The 20,634-nt window shown below is 39.9% G+C and overlaps 1 protein-coding gene across 2 annotated transcripts in view; it reads left to right on the plus strand.

Moving 5' to 3' along the window:
* Positions 1-92: 92 nt before the first annotated feature.
* The window catches only part of KIF24 (kinesin family member 24), a 33,154-nt gene continuing 12,612 nt past the window's right edge, over positions 93-20,634 (plus strand). The window contains exons 1-8 of one of the 2 annotated variants that reach the window (XM_075079443.1): positions 93-177; positions 6,187-6,814; positions 10,102-10,291; positions 12,137-12,234; positions 14,317-14,529; positions 16,079-16,166; positions 18,121-18,242; positions 19,874-19,979. In XM_075079443.1, coding sequence (XP_074935544.1) covers positions 6,201-6,814; positions 10,102-10,291; positions 12,137-12,234; positions 14,317-14,529; positions 16,079-16,166; positions 18,121-18,242; positions 19,874-19,979 — 1,431 coding nt within the window. In that variant the 5' untranslated portion in view covers positions 93-177; positions 6,187-6,200. Of the gene's footprint in view, positions 178-2,917; positions 3,007-6,186; positions 6,815-10,101; positions 10,292-12,136; positions 12,235-14,316; positions 14,530-16,078; positions 16,167-18,120; positions 18,243-19,873; positions 19,980-20,634 lie in introns of those variants that run through there. The other variant, XM_075079444.1, reaches the window with a different exon arrangement.

The raw sequence follows: 20,634 nt of genomic DNA on the forward strand, positions 1-20,634 counted from the left end.
CCGGCCGCCAAGACTTCGGATTGGTTGCTCCTCGGCGGGATGCGCCCCATCCGCTCCTCTCCCTTGTTCTATTCGCTGCCCGCGGGTGCGAGGCTGCGCGGGAGCGTTTGAAGCGGGAAAAGCGTTGTTGCTATGGGGACGCGGCCTAGTCACGGCTGCCCAGCGGCGCCGCGGCCGGTGAGTGGCGGCGGGAACGAGACCTGTGGGGCGGCGTGAGGCGGAGGGAGCGGCGGCCGCACTGGGGACGCGGGGGGTCGTCCTGGGGTCCCGGGGACGTGGGGGCACTGCCGCGGTTTCCCCCTCTCAGCCCCCTCCCGCCGCGGGGTCCAGGTGGCGGGGCCGGCGGCTGGCCCGGTGCGGGGCCCTTGCTCTGGAAGAGACTCCTCCTTCCAGGGGGTGAAGACGTGAAGTTCCTCAGCCTGGGGCTAAATTCAGCGAGGGAAGCCAAAAACCCCTATGGGATAAATCCCTGTGGGATTTACCTCTCCGCGATCACGCCCTCTCAGCCACACAGCACAATTCCAGATGGGCGGCGGTTTGTTTGGATACAATTATAAAGTAAATATTGAAAGCTCTTTGGTAAATCTTACCGGCAAGAGAAGCTCGGGCACAGTTCTCAAATAATCAGCATCCCAATATAAGACGTAGATATGTGTTTTTTTTTTAGCGTGCGGTTGAATATTAGACACTTCCCGTTTCCACGCAGCTGCTATTCGAAGCAGTTGTCGGGGATCAGCTGTAGGATGGAGCCACTTCTGCTGAGGTCGCCAGGCTATACTTAGTATGAAGGGATGGTTGTAAAAAATAGCATTCTCTTGCCAACTGAAAAATACTCTATTGGAAAACAGAAAAAACCAACTTTTAGTTATTGTTTTTAAGTATGTTTCAAAGAGCAATGAAATGAACTGCAGTTGCAGTGTCAAACTCTGTGTCTGTCTGTCAATAGTGAAGGAAGTGGGAGGGTTGCTGCAGGGAGACGACCTGCATCGCGGACCAGATGTAAAATTGTTGTCAGTTAACATTAAAAGTATTCCCTCCTCCCCAATTACTTTTGCTATACAGAAACTGTAAGTGGTTATCTATTGCTAGTATTCAGCTTTGTTCCTCGCATCTCCAAAACAAGCTGCTACAACGCTTGTTTCAAAGAGCAACAGAACGATTAATACCACGTTGTGTATGTGCAGGGAGTTGCGTAGTATAATCCTGTGATCTTACAAGGGATTTGCTGCAACGTCAAAATGCTGTTTCATAGATCCCTACCTACTGCGTGAAACTAAAATTACAAACTTGTTTTACAGTACAGGTTATCTCTGACTATGGAGCTTGTGTTTATAAAAGTGCAACCGTACCCTGACCCTGTTCTTCACAGGAATACCATAGTTACCAGGGAATGGGGTCAGAATAATTAAAGGTAAAGTATTTTGTGTGGTGCTCTGGAAAATCAAATTAGGCATTCGCTTCTGGAGGGCTAAATCAGATTTGGCTTTGGATCACAGTAAAAAAAAGGGCTTAATGTTCAGATGAAAAAGAAATAAAGATGGATGACTGGTGACATGAGTTAATAAGTCTCCCTTTTCTCTATCATATGATTATGGGATTGGCTTTGTTGTGGTCTTCCACTCCATACTTCAAAAAGCAGCACACACTTTGGCAGGGACAGAGCCTGTGCTGAAGACTTGTTTGGGGTAACGTGGTTACAAGTAATGAATACAATACATTGCTATAGTTGTGGTTAGGAAAGGAAATGTACCTTCCTGCTACATGCTTACAAGTGTTATAAGTTCTTAACTTTTGTTTTTGTAAGGTACTTGTAAAGTAAAATTATTTACATAATACAAAGATATAGGCAGGAAAACAAGGTGCTGTTTAGGTTTTGCACACCGATTAACAATTACCTTGTTAATCAGATGCCCTTGAAAATTGTGGCTAATAAAATTATTTAACAATCAGACGAGAGTTTATGATTCAGAGTGAATAACTCTAGATTATTTGTGGGATTAAATGCGTAGTTGCATTAGTTTGCATTTGTAGGAGTGCCACATAAGGTTTCTTCACTGTGTCATGACTTAATTTCCCTAGTTTAAAATACAGATATAGCGATACTTGTGCCATGTCTTGGTAGTGACAATCCAGAGTATCAGTGGAAGTCAGCTAAAATTGCCAGGTAGATATGAGTAAGCTACAGTGGGATAACAGGACGTGTGAGTGTTATTTGAGTGAACGGTGCACTGAGATCTTTAATATATCAGAGGTTAATAAAGATCAAGATATAGTGGTCTGAGGCTGCTTTGTTCTTAAAATACTCTATGTAGGGATTTTATGTGATTTATTTTATGCAGAGTGACTGACACTCGCTGAGTATCTTTGAAGGCCAGCCATTTCTCCACTTTGAAAAGTGCATTGAGAATTAAAAGATCTGTGTAGCAGCTAATTAATAATTAAAAGCATTTTAAAATGGAGGATCAGCTCCTAAAGCATGATTTTGTGGTCAGTTAATTTCCTTCAGAATACGTAAAATGTAACTACTCATTTCTGCTATTTACACCTGACTTTTCTTCTGTCCGCAGCTTTAGGGCCTTTAAAAAACCTGTTAATGAAACAGAGGAGTTCTCTGGTGACAAGCTGTGATCTTAGTCTGTGCTTTGAGTTGGTCCCTTTATATAAAATTCTAATGCATTTTTACAACAAGTACTTACCCATTACCAGCATCTGGCAGCCTTTTAAGGTCTTTGTAAAACTTCTTCGCATAAGAAATAAGTTGTAGAGAGCTTGGGTTTGCCACATTAAGATGATCGGCCTACTGGTCCCTTGTCCAGACATCTCACGTGTTCCAGCAGTTAGAAACGGCTAACGGTGATACATCTCTCTCACTGCTAGGTTGCACGTTAGTAAGTAAAGATGCTCTGGACTTCATTGACTTCACTGTTTCACTGACCAGCTTCAGCATCTTTTTGTCAGTGGCAAAGCAGGCCTTTTGTGAGAGAAGGTGAAAATTTCAAAGTGAAGGTGAGTCTTTCTACCAGCTAAAATGAGAAGGGCAACCACTGAACAGCAAAGAATAACAAGCAATGTTCTAATAGAGATTAAATGAAAAGTTTTTCCTTAGGCCTGAGACTACCTGACCTTATAACTGGGTGCTCATGGAGAATTACACCTTCATACTGACTCACTACTTTCTCAAAATATGTCATATATAACTGTTTTAAGAAGTCTTAGGCTTTTGTCTCAGTCCTGTTTTTGGTGAAGCTACCCATAGCTTTGCAAGGAATAAGACCTGGGCTTTGATATGAAACTGCCACACTGAAGAATGTTTTATTTTCTGCTCCAGGACACAATGTTCTCTCAGGTGAATAAACAAAATCAGATCCTGACAATAACTGAGGGAGTGCTGGCTGTTATTTATTGTGAAAAAGTGAAAGTTGTCTCCTTTTTTGCCAGAAGATAGCATTATCATTAACAATTTAGGATTCTTGAAAACCTACCAATACTCCTGCTATTTCTTTTCAGAGCCAATTTATTTTGAAGACTTGTGTGACTGTTTTAGAAATGTTGCCTTCAGACAAAAAGAAATCTACTGTGTTGGACAAATTACAGTATTCTTTTAATGAGGAGGAAGGCACTCCTTTCTTTTTGAGCATCTCCAATTAAAAGGGTTTCACAATTTCCTCTGAATTCTCTCATGTATGAACCAGACCAAATCTTTTAGAAAATTGCCTGCTCTTGAGTTTTAAACTAATCAGAAACAATGGAACCCATCACCATGACAACTGCTTACTTTTTTTTCCATGGTTAATTAATTTGTTACTCATTTATTAGTCAATGTTCAGTTTTCCTAAGTTGTGAAATTGCTGTTCCATGGATGGAGAGACACTGGAGTTATCTCTTGAAACCACTTAGATCCAGTAAGATTTATTGTATCTGGGGAAGCAGAAGCAGTTACATGTCTTCAACAGGCCAGCTGTCATTAAGAAGCCATTTAGTTGCTTCAACATGGCACAGAGCCTTAGTCAATAAGCCATGCAGAGCTGCTTACATGTTGCAGCCCTAACCTTCTTGGATGTTCTGCGGTACCTATATTACTTGGATTTTCTGTATTTTGAGAATCCTAGTCCCTTGTTACCCCAGTTAATGGAAGCTTGTCAGTTTCTAGCTATTTAAATATATTTTGTTTAATTTTTAATTAGAACCTTGACCTTCAAATCCTCTGTTCTCTCCCCTTGTTGGCTGCTCTTGTTTTGAGAAGCATATCCGTTTGATTTTTTTCCCCCTTTTTATCCTCTCTTCTCTCTCCTGTGTTTAACATTATAATGCAAACACAGGTTAACACCAAATTAGTTCTTGCACTGGTCTTTGGCCATTCTGTATTTAACTTGAGCATATATCAAGAGGAAGGTGTAGTCTAGGATACAGAGTGAGAACAGACAAAAGAAATTTGCTGGATTGTTTTCATGTTTAATAGATTCTCAGCACTTTGAGATTGCCAACTTGACTTTGTGTTATAGCTGCTCCTTTCATCAAACAGAAGTTTCCTGTGCAGCGCACACAGTTACACGGGACCTGGTTTTGTTTTAAGCTACCTTATGTAAGATAGGCATTTTTTCCAAAAACATAAACCTTCTTTAAACGAAGTCTGAAGTTCCTGTGGAATTTGTTAGAGAAGTTGGCATATTGTGAATGCTTGTGAAAACCCTTGCACATGTCATAGCTGGCCTCTCTGATCTTTGGGTTTGCTACCATCTCTGTCAATTTTGCGTTCCCCCTCCCAGGATCTAACAATATCAGCAGTGGCTCTGACTTCTCCTCAAGATTCAGAATCACATTACATATATATTGAATAAGTCCACCTACATACCAATGATTTTGTCTTGAAGCTTTTTACTGCTGAATCTCATGATTTTATTATGGCTGACTACTATCTACAACTTAGACTCTAGCTTCTAAGTCATTGTTGATGTCCTCTACTGTACCTTTTGGCCTCTCTATTACCTTATACAATCAGCACTTTAATATAATTTAAATGTTTTGTTGGTATTATTATTTCCATATAACATGTTAATTAATGATATGGGATCAAATTTTGGGGTGATATTTGGTAACCTTATTTCCTTTTCTAATGTTGTTGTAGAGATGCTTGAGAATCCTGCTAAAGCACTTCAACCTTGAATTATGGGGGAGAAAACTTAGTCTTAAATGTCTTGGTTTTGCTTAATGTTATTGTGGCCTCCAAACATGAGTAAAAGCTGTTATTTGCAAAGGTCCTAGACTTAACAAAGATACATCAAGCAGCAGTGGGCAACAAATACTCAGCTGTATTTGCTGAGGTCCTAGACTGGACAAATATATAAGGCGCAGTGAGCAACAGATACTTGAAGTGCTATCATTTTTCCATTTTATGGAACAAGTAAAAATATCTGCAGATATTAATCCATCTAGATACAGACAGCTGCACAATGCACTGCTAGGGAGACATCAGTGAAGGAGTTGAGGGTTTTTTGGCATACCTTTCAGTGATGCATGTTACTTTTTTGGGTTTCCCAAGAATGCAAGTATGGCGTTCCAGTAGCATATATAGATTTATACAAATTCTGTGTTTCAGATTTCGCAGTATGCTTCCATTATTCTGTCAAGGACACTTAGATACGCTCACAAGATTCATGACATAGAAGAGAAAATTACGCAATGAAACTACAACTTTGCTGTAGTTCATCTATAAGATGACTGGTTTTAATTACTCAGCTTGAGGTGAGGACAAATGCAATTTCTTCTCCTTTGGTTAGTCAACCAGGGATAGCTGAACCACATTAGACCACATGCCCTGATATTAAATTGAGTGTCTAAAATTAGGCATTTTACATTCTGCAGCTTGAGGACAGGGTTTCAGTAGCTGCGGCATTCATCAACTAGACATCAGGCATGTAGGAACTCTACAGCAGTAAGTAACACTGCATTGTGCATTTCTTACACATTATTGTGTATTGTCGAACTAAAATATAGTTTTGTAGATAAAATATTAGTTTCATGTTTATTTTATTGTTGTTGTTGCTATATTGTAAACTTTGAGTTAAACAGGCTTCTAGCCTAACTACAGGTGATGGCATGAGGAAATGTGTAGTTTCTTCATTAGTAACTTTGTCAGATGCGATGTTTCATATGATCCTAATATTTATTTTATTTGGTTTCTTGTAGACTTTAGCTTGAAAATGGCATCATGCCTTTATGAATGCCTTCGTGAGGCAGAACTTGAAAAGTACTACGCCCATTTTGCTGCCTTCGGTCTTCAGAAGATTGATGAGCTTGCTAAAGTTTCCACGAAAGATTATACCAAGCTGGGTGTCCATGACATGAATGACCGCAAACGACTCTTTCAGCTCATTAGAATAATCAAAATTATGCAAGAGGAAGACATTGAAGACTTAAGCAAGAAAGATTTTCAACAAAGTGGCCTTTTCATTCAGCCTCAGATGACCAGATCAGGTCCCCGTAGACAGCTGCGTTTTGAGTCCTTCTTTGAAGAAAATGATGGAATAGTGAAAGGCTCTGAATCTGAATCATATGGTTCATCTGATTTCAGTGCCAATGAGGAGAAGAACAGTGTAGGCGAAATGTTGGGACACATTCAACCACATGATTCAGAGCCGATCAGATTAATTAGAAGAGACCTAAATACTCCTGAAACATGCACAAAAAAGGACCTGAGCTGTTCAACTGTTTCTGATGATATTGCTCCTCTTCTGGGGGATTCTGAAGCTCCTATTGTACAAAGAATAACTCATATTTCAGGGTATAATTATGGACTACCTCATTCCAGTATCAGGTAATAATCAGTCACCTTTATTTTTCTATATTCAAGTTATTCATAATTAATTCTTTCTTCATTGTGGAGGAGAATCTGTCTTCATGACCTCCAAATAAGCAATCCTACCACTAAAGGGCAATGCAAGATCTTATAGAGAAGAGAGAGATTAATAAACACTTGCAACTCTCCAAGTCTGGTAGAAGGAATAAGCTGAATTTCACCAGCTGCTGCTCACCAAGGTTGTCTAAGAATAGTCTTTATTGTCTTTCAGGATATAAGGCTTTGTTTTCTTGATGTTTTGACCAATCCTTCTCTTTTTCTTTCCATGAGACTATCTTATTTTTCCAAAATATGGCATTGTCTGTTGATAAGTTTGTCAAGTTTTTCCCAGTAAAAAGGATACACACTGATGGCTATATATGTTTACAAATAAATTTTTGAACTTGAGCTTTAAAAAGAAACAGAATGACTATAACTGGGATGGAATATAGACATGGTGGAGAGAGGGATGCCTGCAGCTGCTCCCCAAGCACATTATCTCTAACTTTCCTACTTTCCCCAGTGTTTGGTAACAGAGGGGCTGTGGTTATCTTGAACCAGTGGTAAATCTACCCTGGCAGCATTTTTAGAACAAAAAATGATTTTTTACCTAATACGGCAACAGAGCATGTACACTTCTCCACACGTACTACCAGCATCTAGCTTGTTGCAACGCATTCATGGTGGTTTTGTTTTAAAATGGGGTGAAGAGAGGTAGCCGTATGAGGCTGGGGCTTGGTCTGGGATGGCTCTGGTGGAAGATCTGGTGTGTGGGAGGATCCACGGAGTTGGGATGTAGTTACAACTCCCACTGAGTGTGCATGTAGCCTGGAGGGATAGATGCTGTTGCCACAGCAGAAAAGTACTAAGGTGGCATAGTAGCTAGAGCATGTAAACTGTGAAATCCAAGACACAGGTTTATAACTCCCCTTTGCTGGAAAAAAAGTCATTCCCACCTTCCAGAGAAGTGCACTAGCCTCCAACATATATTGGCATCTTAGCGCATTCTCTGCCTCTTCTAGAAGTTGAGCCAAGATGCAACTAAAAGGGCAGGATTTGTAGTGCTAGCAAGTAAAAAATTATAAAATATAACCTAATGGCTCAGCTAGAGGAGTTCAAGATTTTTAATCCTGCATTAGAGCCACGTTCTCCATGTTCTCCCTTTCTTTCCTTGTTCTTCTCTTTTTTTCTAAGCTCATTCTTCCGTGCTTGGCTTTATGGTTCATTTTCTGGGCTGTCTGCATCCTCCTCCTGACATGCCTGAGTTTCTCTTTCTCCTGTTTTGACTGCAGAGGACGTGTTGTGCATTCCAGGATTGGGCCAGTCTGCTGACACTTGGGTTTGTGATTCCTGTATTGCAATGCCCAACTCCTTCACTGAATCCATCCATTCCCATGTCACATTGTGATTTGACCACAGCAAAGGCTAATCTAGTCTCATCTATGAGAAACCTTCGAAAACACTGGCATGATTTTAGGTGGCAGAAAGATAAAGAGCTTTTTTAATATGCTTAAATATATTTTGCGCTTGCCCACAGCAAATGGCTTCATTTGACAGTAGCAAACAGGGCATAGTGATTCTTCTGACCTATTGTCTAATCAGATTTCTAATGATATTTGGCAAGATTTTTGGTTTTTCTAGTAATAAAAAATATATTTTGTTATAAAATATAATTTCTATTTAAGAAAGGTTAATAGAAAACTAAACTTTAGGTTCAGCATATAGAATAAAAATGCATTCTGTTCCTATACAAAATATGTTCAGTTAAATGTGCCTCTGTACTAGAAAGAATTTATGCCTTTTCTCTCATAAACGGATCCTCCAAGTCTTCAGTTTTTCCTTTCTCCAAATCTTGCAATCAGCCCTTCCTCCTTCGAGCAATTAGAGCACCCCAGGCTCTTTCTGTAGGTCACCAAATCTATCCTCTGATGTGAGAATTAAACTTCAGAGCCTCTGATCGTTTGCTGGACAACATTTGGTGCCTAGTGGTATCCATAAGCTCACATTAGCTTATGAAGCATCTTATTTCAAGTACCATTGCCTTTCTTTTCAGGGGAAAGAATTTTCCATCTAAACACAGGGCCTGATCCTGGTCTGCATGGGAAAGCTGCACTAAAATTAAAGGGACTTCAGTTACAAGTAAATATTACTCATGTGTAGTCTTCAAAGACTGCATCTTGAGATTTATATCTGTATGTAGTATGCGTCTAGGGAATCACGCAGCACAACAGCAATGATACTACAAGCTTGTAATGAGATTTTGAGTAACTTGTGGGTTTGGTTTTCATTTACTAGACAATTAGCATATGTTAGTTTTCAGTTGCTACATTAGGAGATTTTGGAAGGGTGTTCAGACAACATGGCAGAAACACTACTTTTGTGCAAGTTGGTGCTCAGTTAAAACTTCTTTTTTTAACTCACAAATTGGCATTCAGATCCAGGCTGAAAATCATTACTTATTTGCCTGAAGATAGCTTGAAAAAGGGACAGGTGGAATGAATACATTTTGCTTGAATTCAAACATATTCTGTCTGACGCATCACAAAATGCTTTACACAGCAGTTTAATCAATGAAACACAAAATGACTTTATGTTTCTGAGGTGTCTGGAAGGGAACTAAAGTAGACTTGCCAAAACAGAAGAGCACAACTTTGCCTGTTGTCTGAAACCACACAATTTTTTATGACAAAAGACCAAACGGGAGACAACTATGAGATCAATACTTCGAATTTTCTTTGAGCTGAAGAGGTACATGGTGATACTATCTTGTTTTCCAGTTTAAGTCATTTAGTTGTAAACTCTTTGGCAGAGTGAAGAATGACAACCAGGATAAGGGGAAAGCAACTAAATATTATACCTTCTCCTTTTCAAGATCAGTTCATACTTTTATCTGAACATAATTAAATTACTAATCATGACTGCGAATAATTTCAGTAAGATTAAATTTCATTAAGATAACTTTCATTTTATGCCAGCTTCAATCACATGTTTGTGGACAATTGAAAATATGCCAGTCCAGCAACAAGTTCTAGAATGTAGGTGTATAAACACAACTATTCTTTTAACAGAAGTGCACAAAAAGCATCAGCCTATTTAAGGAAAAAACAGCAGAAACTTCACTGTGTAACAATGAGATGTGTTTTGGGTTTTTTTTTGGTAAGCCATTAAAGGCAGAAATATTTATCTGCTAAAACTAATGAATTTATGCATAGCCTAGATTCTGCAGTAACCTGATTTTAAAATAAAAGCCTACACTATTGTTGTAGATCCAGCACTTCTGAGAAAGAGACTCCATGGACAGAGAGTGAAAAAATCAGAGTGTGTGTCCGAAAACGTCCTCTAGGCCTGAGAGAGGAGCGACGTGGGGAGGTTAATATCATCACAGTGAAAGACAAAGAAACCCTACTTCTTCATGAGAAGAAGGAGGCGGTTGATCTCACCCAATATATTTTACAGGTAACATCCTCCACCTGAATGTTGTGTTTATGGGCCAGTCACTTGTATGGTTGCATAAAGCAAATTGTACTTGGAGTTTTAATGAGGGGAAACAGAAAAGGGCTGTCTGCATTTCTTGCACTGAGATATGTGGTGGGCTCTTCTGTGAGCTCAGCATGACTATATTTGAATTGCTTCTGACTTATGCCAGCCTGCGGCAGAAAACCTGAGCCCAGAATTTTAAGCCTCAAAAGCATGCCTCTTGCAGCTCTCTTTGCGTGTGGCAAAATCAAACCCTCTGCCTCGTGCCATTGCTGCAGGAGAATTGCCTGCTCCAGAGGCTCCTGATAGCTTTCCATGGTACTTCAGTGAGAAGTTCCCTTTTCACTATTTCAGCACTGTAGGTCTGTTTCAATGAATTGCATACACCCTCATCCCCTCCCTTTGTTCTCAAATGCTTTTGAAAATTAAGTTCCTTCTTGGTCTTTGTTTCTTAATCCCAAATACCTTGTGCTGTCATAGCTCACATTCTCACTTTTGACTGACAGCACCAGGAACAACTGCTTTCTAGAGAGCAGCAAGCCATTCTCACTGTACTGGGTGTTATTTTTACAGTCTGGGTCGTAGGAACAACTGTTTGGAGTATCCAGTGAAAATTCAGTTTGCAGCTCTCAGGCCCAGTTCACGTACCACCTTTTACAGCACGACACATGCAGCAACTCCACCCCACTGCCACCATCTGACTACCTATATTTGGCATTTATGTGGTGCTTATCACCTTCGTATCTCAGTGCTGAAATAACCACTCATTAATTTTGTTGTGTCTGTACAGACAAACAAAACCTTGCTGTTAATTTATATAGTCCAAATGACAGTATGCCATGGCAAAGGCAGTGTCTATTCTATAGGACCCAGGAGAACTTACCTGCTTCCAGGTCTGACTACTCACCCTGCCTCCATCTGTGGTTCCTATAGAAAGGACAGGAAGAGGTACGGAGCAAGTGGGAGGTGGGGCATGCTCCAGCTCCAAACGGCAGGCCCATCACAAAGCACATCTGCCCTCCGAGCTGAGCGTAGTTGCTGAGACTCTGTGGTTTAACCTGCCTGTGCACTCATATGGTTTGTGCATTGTGGGCATGGAGATCTACCACCTTGATTTACATTGCCATGAATTTATTAGAGTGCAATGTTAGACACCAGTCCATGGAGGCTCTTTTGACTCTGTGATGTTTGTATCTGTCCCTACAAAACACTGTTCTTAACCTAGAAGGAGCTCATAATGAGCTCTGTTGCAGTGTTTCCAGAGACCCTGCTGCTTTGGGTCAGGTCTGGAGTGTGGGAAGTTTTGGGTTTTATTGCCCCCTTCTGAGATAATACAGTCCAGCTTTGCTTAGGTATAGCTTCTGACTTCTCTGGCACAAGAACTTTTTAATCTTCAGAACAGAGACAATCACAACTGAGGACTAATTTTGAGAGGGTCACGAGTTGACTCAGTTCTTTTTACTGTGTTAGTGTTACTGTACATCTGTAGGCTGATTCATTTCAGGAATAGATGAAGGCTTTCTTTAACTAGCATTTATTTCCCCTTGTCAGAAGGCCGTGGCATGTTCTGCTTCAGAATGATGGGAAATTAAGGCATCTTTTCTTCTTTTTCTTTTTTTCCTATCCTCAGTCTCTTGATTAATTGTAATGATGTGTTCTTGCATATGTCGTGCTGCATGTTAAATGTGCTAGATCACTTTGTACCTGATTCAAAGTCGTATGAAGTCACTGGAAAGCATTCTGTATTTAAATTTACCTTTGAATGGGGGTGAAAGGGAAGTGAAACATATTCATTTTCATGTAAAGAACATATTTATTTTTCAGCATGTTTTTTATTTTGATGAAGTCTTTGGGGAGTCATGTACCAATCAGGATGTGTATATGAAGACAGCTCATCCTCTCATTCAGCATATTTTTAACGGGTAGGGCATCAGTGCTTACATTTGTTTTTTTTTTGCCTTTCTGTTTTCCAATGTCATGCACTGCTTTAATTTTCCTTTTATGCTTTTCATCTTTTGAAAAATACATTCCTTTCGCCTTTGCCACATACCTTCCACCTTTTAGAATGTCTTTGATTGCAATTTTGACAAAATAAATCAGGGGAAACTTTCTTCACATTTGGTGAGAAATCTAAATCACAGAGTAAGTTAAAATGGGGCCACAGGTGCAACAAAGAGACACCATGGCCAGCCTAGAAAGAAAAAATGTGTGCTAGGATTTCTGAAGTCTAGTCTCCACTCTAACAAAGGCTCCTGTGTGGCGTAGCACACTCGTCTGTAGAGGAATAATCTTACCTGTTTCATGAGACTGCTGTGAGATATTTTTTGATGGGTTTGTACAGTACACAGGGCAATAGAAATTATTAATAACCTTGTGATTTATTTCTGTTTTGTTGATTTGTATTTGCTTAGAGGCTTAATCATAATTACATACTTCCTGATTAATGGGAAATTGATAGTGGCTTTACATCTTATTTTCATGCAGAATAATAAGATTGAATATAATTACATTTTTTTGAGTCTTTGAAGTAAAGAATTATATATCCATGCTGAAAACTAAGAAATGGAGCGTTCTGTTACTGAAAATCTCCAGGTATAATCAGCAGAGACAGATAGTATCATGGTCTTGAGAAAAGGGAAGTGAAAAAGGAGACTAAGGCTTGTAGCTTGCTGTGTAATAATCAGTAAAGACACAATTCACATTACAGCTAATCAAGTAATGCCACCAGAAGAGATGCCACTGTTTTTTCTCAGCTTTCCCTAGCTTTTCTGTCCCTCCTGCTGCATCCCCTTCACTGGCATTGGTCTAATCTGACACCATGGTGAGCTAATTCTGCAACTGAAGATGGCAAGAAATTGTTCACTGTACTTACTGCAGCCCTACATTTTTACCCATTTCTCTGCCAGGGTCCTGATCTAGCTAAAAAGCCTGTTTGTTGTTTTTTTTTTAAGGTAGGGGGAAATAAATAATTTGTTCTGTAATTTCTTTTTTGGCTGATTCAGTTCCCCAAATCACGTCATACTTGTGTGTTCAGTATAAAAGCAAGGATGGGGAAGGAGAAATAGGCACGTAGTAACCTCAACTTAAATGGAATTGAAGGGCAGTGGAGCCATATCCTGAGCTCTCCTTGGCAATTTATGTACATTGCCATTATAATCTTAAGGGGATATGACAACAAAGCTGGAGCAATCCGGAATAAGCCAAGACTGCAGTTTCACTAGCTGGAATGAGTGAACCAAACAGCTCTCTGCCACTGGATGGGGATGATCCCCTTCCTTACCCCGCACTAGATACATTCCCATAGGTTACGTGAAGCCAGTTTGGGCATATTTTGTGATCCTCTGTGAGGTACTTTAATTCACTGAAACAGCAGAAATTAGCCTGCAAAAAAGTTGAAAGCTTTCTGTTGTTTCAGTGCAGTAAAGTCAAACATTGGAGCCAGCACAGGCAGGGGTAGGTCAGACAGCTGGGAGCAGAGGAAAGCGCAAGACCTTCCCCTAGGCAACAGCAGCTCTTTAGATTAACTTAGCTGCATGCAGGACCGCAGCCGGAGACAAAGTAACCTCGCTCTGTAAATTACAGTGCTGGGGTGCTAATTTTCATCAAGTACAACATATGTTCATATAGAACCTGACTTGTGGTTGTTCTGCATCTCATGTCACAGTCATTTTTCTCTGTGATTCATAATCAGTAGGATTCCTATTCATAAACCTACGATACTTCTGCAGCATCTAAACAGCTGGAAGAATAATAAAGAATTCTTAGTTTTCTTACATGCATTTTTTGGCATCTGGAAGAAAGGGGAGAGCCAGCACCCTGTGACACGCCAGATCTCCATAGGACATGCTTGGGAATCACTGTTAAGTGTTTTGCAGTTTCCCAGAGAGGATAGCAAACAAAACATCATTGCTAGAAGGGTGCTATAGATTGATATCAACATTGCAGAATCTTTTTTGATATGAACAAATCAGATGTGACACTAAAAGTATAAGTTATCTTCACAGAGGTAATGCAACCTGCTTTGCATATGGGCAGACTGGTGCTGGCAAGACTTACACTATGATAGGTACTCACCGGAACCCAGGACTCTATGCCTTGGCTGCCAAGGACATCTTTAGACACCTGGAAGCATCACAGTCAAGGAAAGATCTCGTTTTGATCAGTTTTTATGAGATCTACTGTGGACAGCTTTATGACCTGCTGAACAGAAGGAAGAGGTATTTAAATAAAAATATGGTTTAATATAAAACTATGGTTATGAATCAGTTGGTTAGTATTTATAAATGAGTTTCAGTTTCATGAAATTACATTTAACATGGTACCTTTTATAGCAAATGTTATGTATTTAATTAGGGTTGTTCCAAGGAGCTACTTGGAGAGGAAGGCAGAATCTGACACTAAATACTGTGGCATTGATAGGGGCTCCTGGTTTTTACTATTTTGCGGGGGGAAATAAGTAAGAATAAGGACCTGAGGTTGAGAAATGAGGTCATGCTGTTTTGCTTACACTATAATAATATAATAGCTGAACATCGTAGGTAAAGAAAGAACTTTCTTGTGGCCAGAAGTTCTTCATTGTGGAGTCCCTGTCTTTCCATGCTCAAACATAGCCTCTGGCTTCCCCTCCTGCTGTGCCAGTGGGGCTTTGGCTTGTGCCACTCTAGTCTCTGAAGATCCCATGGATCTCCTACTTGCCATGCTTGACACTGCAGAGTCTGCTCACTTTCTCCCTAAGCACCTTTCCCGGCAGCCCAGTGACTCAGCCAGAGCAAGCCTCCACAGGTGGTGCTGTCGTCACCCTCAGCAGTAGCACCTTAGCCCCAGGCTTATTTGAATGTATGTATACTCCTACAGGAGCTCCATCCGGAATGGAAATTGGGGCAACTCAGTATGTACTTGATATGAAAAAGTCACTGTAGTCTGAAATCTCTAAATATAAAATAACAGTCAGTTAAGAACTCAGCAGTGAAATGTTTTCAGAGTGATCTTGAAGGAACATTACCTGTCAGCTGGAGGCCTTTAGCAGCCTCAAGGGCACCCTCCTTAGAACACACTGGAGGGATCTAGAGGGAGGCTTTGTGCCTGGGGGAGTGAGCATCTGTTCTCAAAGGAAGCACCTATGTCTGTGCATGTGTGTTCCCTTTCTCCAAAACAGTCTTTAAGGAGCAGGTAGTGTAATCTACTATGTAAAGAGTCGATTTACTAAGAAAGAGTCTCCTTATATTCTCTGCATGTCCATTAGCTATCTTACATGTCAATGAAGATTAAACTTCCTCCTGTGTGCATCATGCTTTGTATTCTTCCTGTATACTGTAACACTTCTATGTGATTCATAGCAGGGGTGCTCTGAAATCTGACTCTATGGCTATGGGAGCTGCTTTAAAATCCTGTGCAAAAATGTTGAGAACTTGAACAGAGCATAACTTGCAGTCTGAACTTCCTAGATAAGCCTGAGGTGCAGTCTGAAGAGAGACAGGAACTCTAAAATGTAAACATGATAATTTACTTCCCTGCTTTATTATATTACATTTATTATATTCCTGTACTAGCAGAGATACATTGCTAATGTCTCTTTAACAGTGAAATGTCAGTGGTACATATTTTAAATGAAACACCTCTTCATCTCTGAAAATAAATGAATGACAGTGGTGCTGCTCCCCAGCTAGTAGCCTTGATTGCTTTTCCAGTGTCACAGCACTGAAATGTGTTTTCTTTGCTGCTATTTGAGACTTCAGAAATCTGCTTTCTGCACTGTTTCATTTTCAGGCTTTTTGCAAGAGAAGATAGCAAGCATGTTGTTCAAATAGTTGGACTGCGGGAGGTTCAGGTGGACTCTGTAGATCTACTGTTGGAGGTAACCTCTAAGTCTGCGATTATTTTTTGTCATCTACAGCCTGATTTGCTGATTTGTGAGATATGTCATTTGCAGAGATTGTTAGTTGTTGTGCAGTACATGTGTATGTTCCTGTTTAAAGTTCTGTAATTGGCAACCCCAGCAGACCACTGAGGAGCACTATTAAAAGTTCTTTTATTCAGTAAGCTTCTGGGGTCACTGTGACTTGTGCTAGCAACATGCAAGCTGTCGATCTACAGCTGTCGCTTCTGCTGCCACTCCTTATGGAGAGATCTTTGCCAAGAAACAGGCTGCTGTCACTATTCCAGAAATTAAAAAGTGTCCCAGCAAGGGACCCCAAAAGCTGGTTAAGTATTTTCCCCCGAGTGTAATTTATTTGGCTTCTATAAACTTAAATCTTCTGTATTAAAGGATGTGGGACAAAAGGTGTAAATTTGAAAATTAATAGAACTAGAAATTAGAAAATATTTAAGATTGAGATACTGAACTGAATTAGAATTAAAACACTGCTTAGATAATGATGGGTGATAACAGCCAAGTAAAATTAGGATCTTTAAACAGTAGCTGACATTCAGCAAAAGCAAGGCTTCAGTTTTCCTTCCCTGCCTGGCTGAGCCCTAAAAGGGCACTGGCAAATATTCTGCATTGTCCTGCGGCATGCAAGCTGTTTAAATCCGCTTTCTGTTTAGCCTGACTTTAATTCCTTTCTTGGAAAGGAATTGTAAATTACAAGTGCCTGATAGTGTAATTGAGTCATTAAAATTGGCATGGTGTTGCCCACTTATAGTCCATTTAATTTTATTCTTCATCTTCCCTTTAACTCCAAGCTTCAGGATGTTCTGGTGGTGCTTCTGCAAATTAAAGTGTAAATTTGCTATATGGTTGATTAACACATTCCTCTGTATTATCACATTCCATACACAGAAGAGCTATTAAATTACTTTATTCTCACATGTATCTCTGCAAAAAAAAAAATTTATACTGTCCACAGGCCCTTTTCAACATAGAAATGTCACTGGCTTGACTTAGAGCTTCTGAATAATCTGCAATAGATACATGGGAAGAGCCTTGAATGCATCCCTAGTTATTCACTATTCATGGATGTTGGCTTTGGTTCAGAAATTATCTGCATTTAGCACTAATATAATGCTTGGGAGCTGCAGCAGTTGGTTAGGTTGCTGGTGGAGAACTGGCCGCTTAAAGGCATGAATAATGCACATCTGTCAACTGAGAATGTATTGATTTTTCTAGATAATATTTTAATTTGTTCTTATGACCAGAAACAAATTTAAGGACTGTTCTATGAATGCCCTGCTGCAGTTGCTGCTAGACTTTCTGCGATAGTCCTTAAAGTTTGCAAAAGAGAATTATCCAGATTTATATCTTGAAGGAGCCTTCTGCCTCGCCTCTCTTCCTGTTTTCTTATTTTATTGTTGTATTGAGCAGAATTGATCTTTTAACTTTGTGCCTTGCTCCGGCGTAATTTCTTTTAGTTACGCAAACAGAGAAAGGTTTTGGCAGTCTGTATTTTGTGTGTAACTTTCTGGATAACAGTACCCACCTATTACATGAGAAAGTGAAATTTTAAAATAATACAACAAACAGTGTGTCAGGTTATGTCTGCAGTCTTACTTTCTTTCATTTCTGCCATACTTTTGTTTTTAATTTTATAGTTTGGGTATTTTGCAAATCCAAGTGATTGTGTGATGCAACAACTTCCCTGCAATATGCTCTGTAAGCTCCACAGTGTCCCTGCAAGCAAGTCCATATAAAAAGTTCTGAAAGAAACATTGGAAGGGATCCAGTCTAAATTAACATTTGCCTTGCACCAAATTTGAAGGCTGTAATGAACCATTCCTCCTAATGTTATCTCATCTGAGGAGGATGAGATCTCTTTCTGAGAGATTGGTTGTTATTTACAATTTGATTGGCTTTTGTCCCCCTTATTTTGCAGGTGATTTTGAAGGGGGGGAAGGAACGCAGCACGGGAGCTACCGGAGTCAACTCAGATTCCTCTCGATCTCATGCTATCATCCAAATCCAAATTAAAGACACAGCCAACAGGACATTTGGAAGGTAAGACTAGGAGTGGGAATGCTTGGGGCTTCAGGACGAGTAAGTTAAGCCTGGGACATCCGAGAGGCAAACGAAGAGGAGGTGTTGAGTTAGTGGGCAGCTGTGAGTTAAATCAGAAGATAGGGTTCAAAGGGACTTTGAGAAGTTTCACAGTCCTTTCTGTGTTCACAGGGAGAGTGCTTAAGCCATATTTGTGAAAGCTTTGTCAAACTTGTTTGTAAAAATTTTCAGTGAAGGATTTTGACAATCAAATTCATCCCTTCCTCTTCAGTGTTAGAAAGCTTTCACTGTCTGGCATTAATCTGGCTAAAGGCAGATGTCTGTAATGGGCATATTCACATGTGAGCTCATCCACTTTGAAGTCAGTAGAAAGAAATAGTAATTTCTGGGATCCAATTCTTGCCATTCTGCAGAGGCACCTAAATCAGGTCAGATGGATTTGCCCCTCAAAGCAACTCTGTCCTGTAATTGACTACAAAAGGAGCCTGGGATGACTAGCTCAGGTGGAGATGATTCTTAGAGAGCTTGCCTTTGGTCAGAGGAATCCTAATACCTCACCTAAACCTCCCTGATAATTTGAGAGCGTGACTCTGATGCTATCTGCAGCAGACAAAAAGAGCAGCTTACTTCTTCTTGTAGCAGCCATTTTACGTCTTTGAAGACTGTAGTTGTGCCTTTTCTCATTCATCTTTTCTTCAGACTAAACAGCTGCAAGAAACTGGTCTGAGGAAAGAGGTCTAGGTATCTGTGTTACTGCTGAGTGTCAAAAAACCTTGCTGACACACCCTTCCAGCAACTACCATGCAGGATCTTATTTTAAATAGATCCCAGGATCTTATTTTAAATAAAGGGCAAAATAGAAGAGCCACAAATAGTGGAGAGAGGAAAAGGCAGAACAGGCAGACTTAGAAATAGAAGTAAGCGTATGTGGTTATGTAGGTGTGGCATTTGTGCCACAGTCCACTAACAAAAAAGTTAGTGAAAGCAAGGTGGAGCTGGAGTGGGGAAAGGATCCTAAGGTATGCCTGTAAGAGAAGTCAGGGCTGTTCCAGGAAAAGAAGAGCAAAGACAAAGATACAGTGCAACAGTCAGTACAGCAACTGGCACCCAGAGCTAGGGAACTTGAGAGGGAGTAATGGAGTTTTGTGGAAGGGATGGAAAAGGAACACTGGAAACTCAGTGTGTTACTTACTACACTGGAAATTTCTGGTCACGTTGCCCTGAATTCTCATTTGACAGGGCAGTTGTCTGTTTTACCTGGAAGGAGAATCAAGAAACTTATGATTTCTTTAACTGTGTTCTTATGAAGCTACAAGCACAGGGATTATCTGGAGAGATGAATGTGTTGCACTTTAAACAGCTTATCCATTAAACTGTGGAGCATTCTTATCACATGCAATTATATGTTATATTATGATTGCATTAGTGTCAGGACGCCCTGACCTTGTTCCTGCTGCTGTGCTTATTTTGGTGCCTCAGATATTTCCAGTGGGTATTTCTTTTTGTTGAAAAGTAGTTATTTCTAATCATTCTTCTGATGTCATGTGTTGCAGTCCTCTGGTTTAAAAAAGGAAAAAGAAAAAGGAAAAAAAAAAAGCCCCTAAGATAAATGCAACTTTGTTTTTTTCTAGGATATCATTCATTGACTTGGCTGGCAGTGAAAGGGCGGCTGATGCCAGAGACTCAGATCGACAAACGAAAATGGAAGGAGCAGAAATAAACCAAAGTCTTTTAGCAGTAAGCTACTAGCTTGTCTGGGGAAGGTTTTGTATTTAATTAATTGGCATGTATTTAAGGATAAAAGTGAACCACTGAATAATATATGTGTGCATTCCACAGAGGGGAAAAAATAACTGAAGTTCTAAGTGTGTCCAGTTTAATTTACCTCTTGCCTGAAAGACAATTTAAAAGGGAAAAGATTTTGTGATGAAAATAAGACTTTTTAATCCATTCTTACAGCCAACCAGGTAAACACAGCATGGAGAATATTAGATGTAGTATAATAAGTGTCCCATATTTTATATAGAAAGTTTTGTCCCTTTAACTTCCATAGAATATTGGGATTACCATACTTGTTTCATAAAAGCACATCTGTTCCTGCTGCTTATTTTCACCACTTGAGCTCAGACTTCTCTTTCAAATCAGAAGTAAAGGACTTAAATACTCAAGAGCATGGAAACTAGCAGTTTGTGTGTGGGGAGAAAGGAACAGGAAGAAATGCAAAACTTAATGCAAACTTTTATAAATGTACATATTTATGTAAAGAGGGACAAGGAGCAGAGAAATGCCATCTAAGATAAAGCAGAAGTGCTTCTAAGTATAAATTGTGCAGAAGACTGCATCTCCTTTAATTCAAGTGAGCAGAGCTCAGTAATAACTGAGGGCTTCTCTA

The sequence above is a fragment of the Phalacrocorax aristotelis genome, chromosome Z (assembly GCF_949628215.1).
Source record: "Phalacrocorax aristotelis chromosome Z, bGulAri2.1, whole genome shotgun sequence".
Lineage (NCBI taxonomy): Eukaryota > Metazoa > Chordata > Aves > Suliformes > Phalacrocoracidae > Phalacrocorax > Phalacrocorax aristotelis.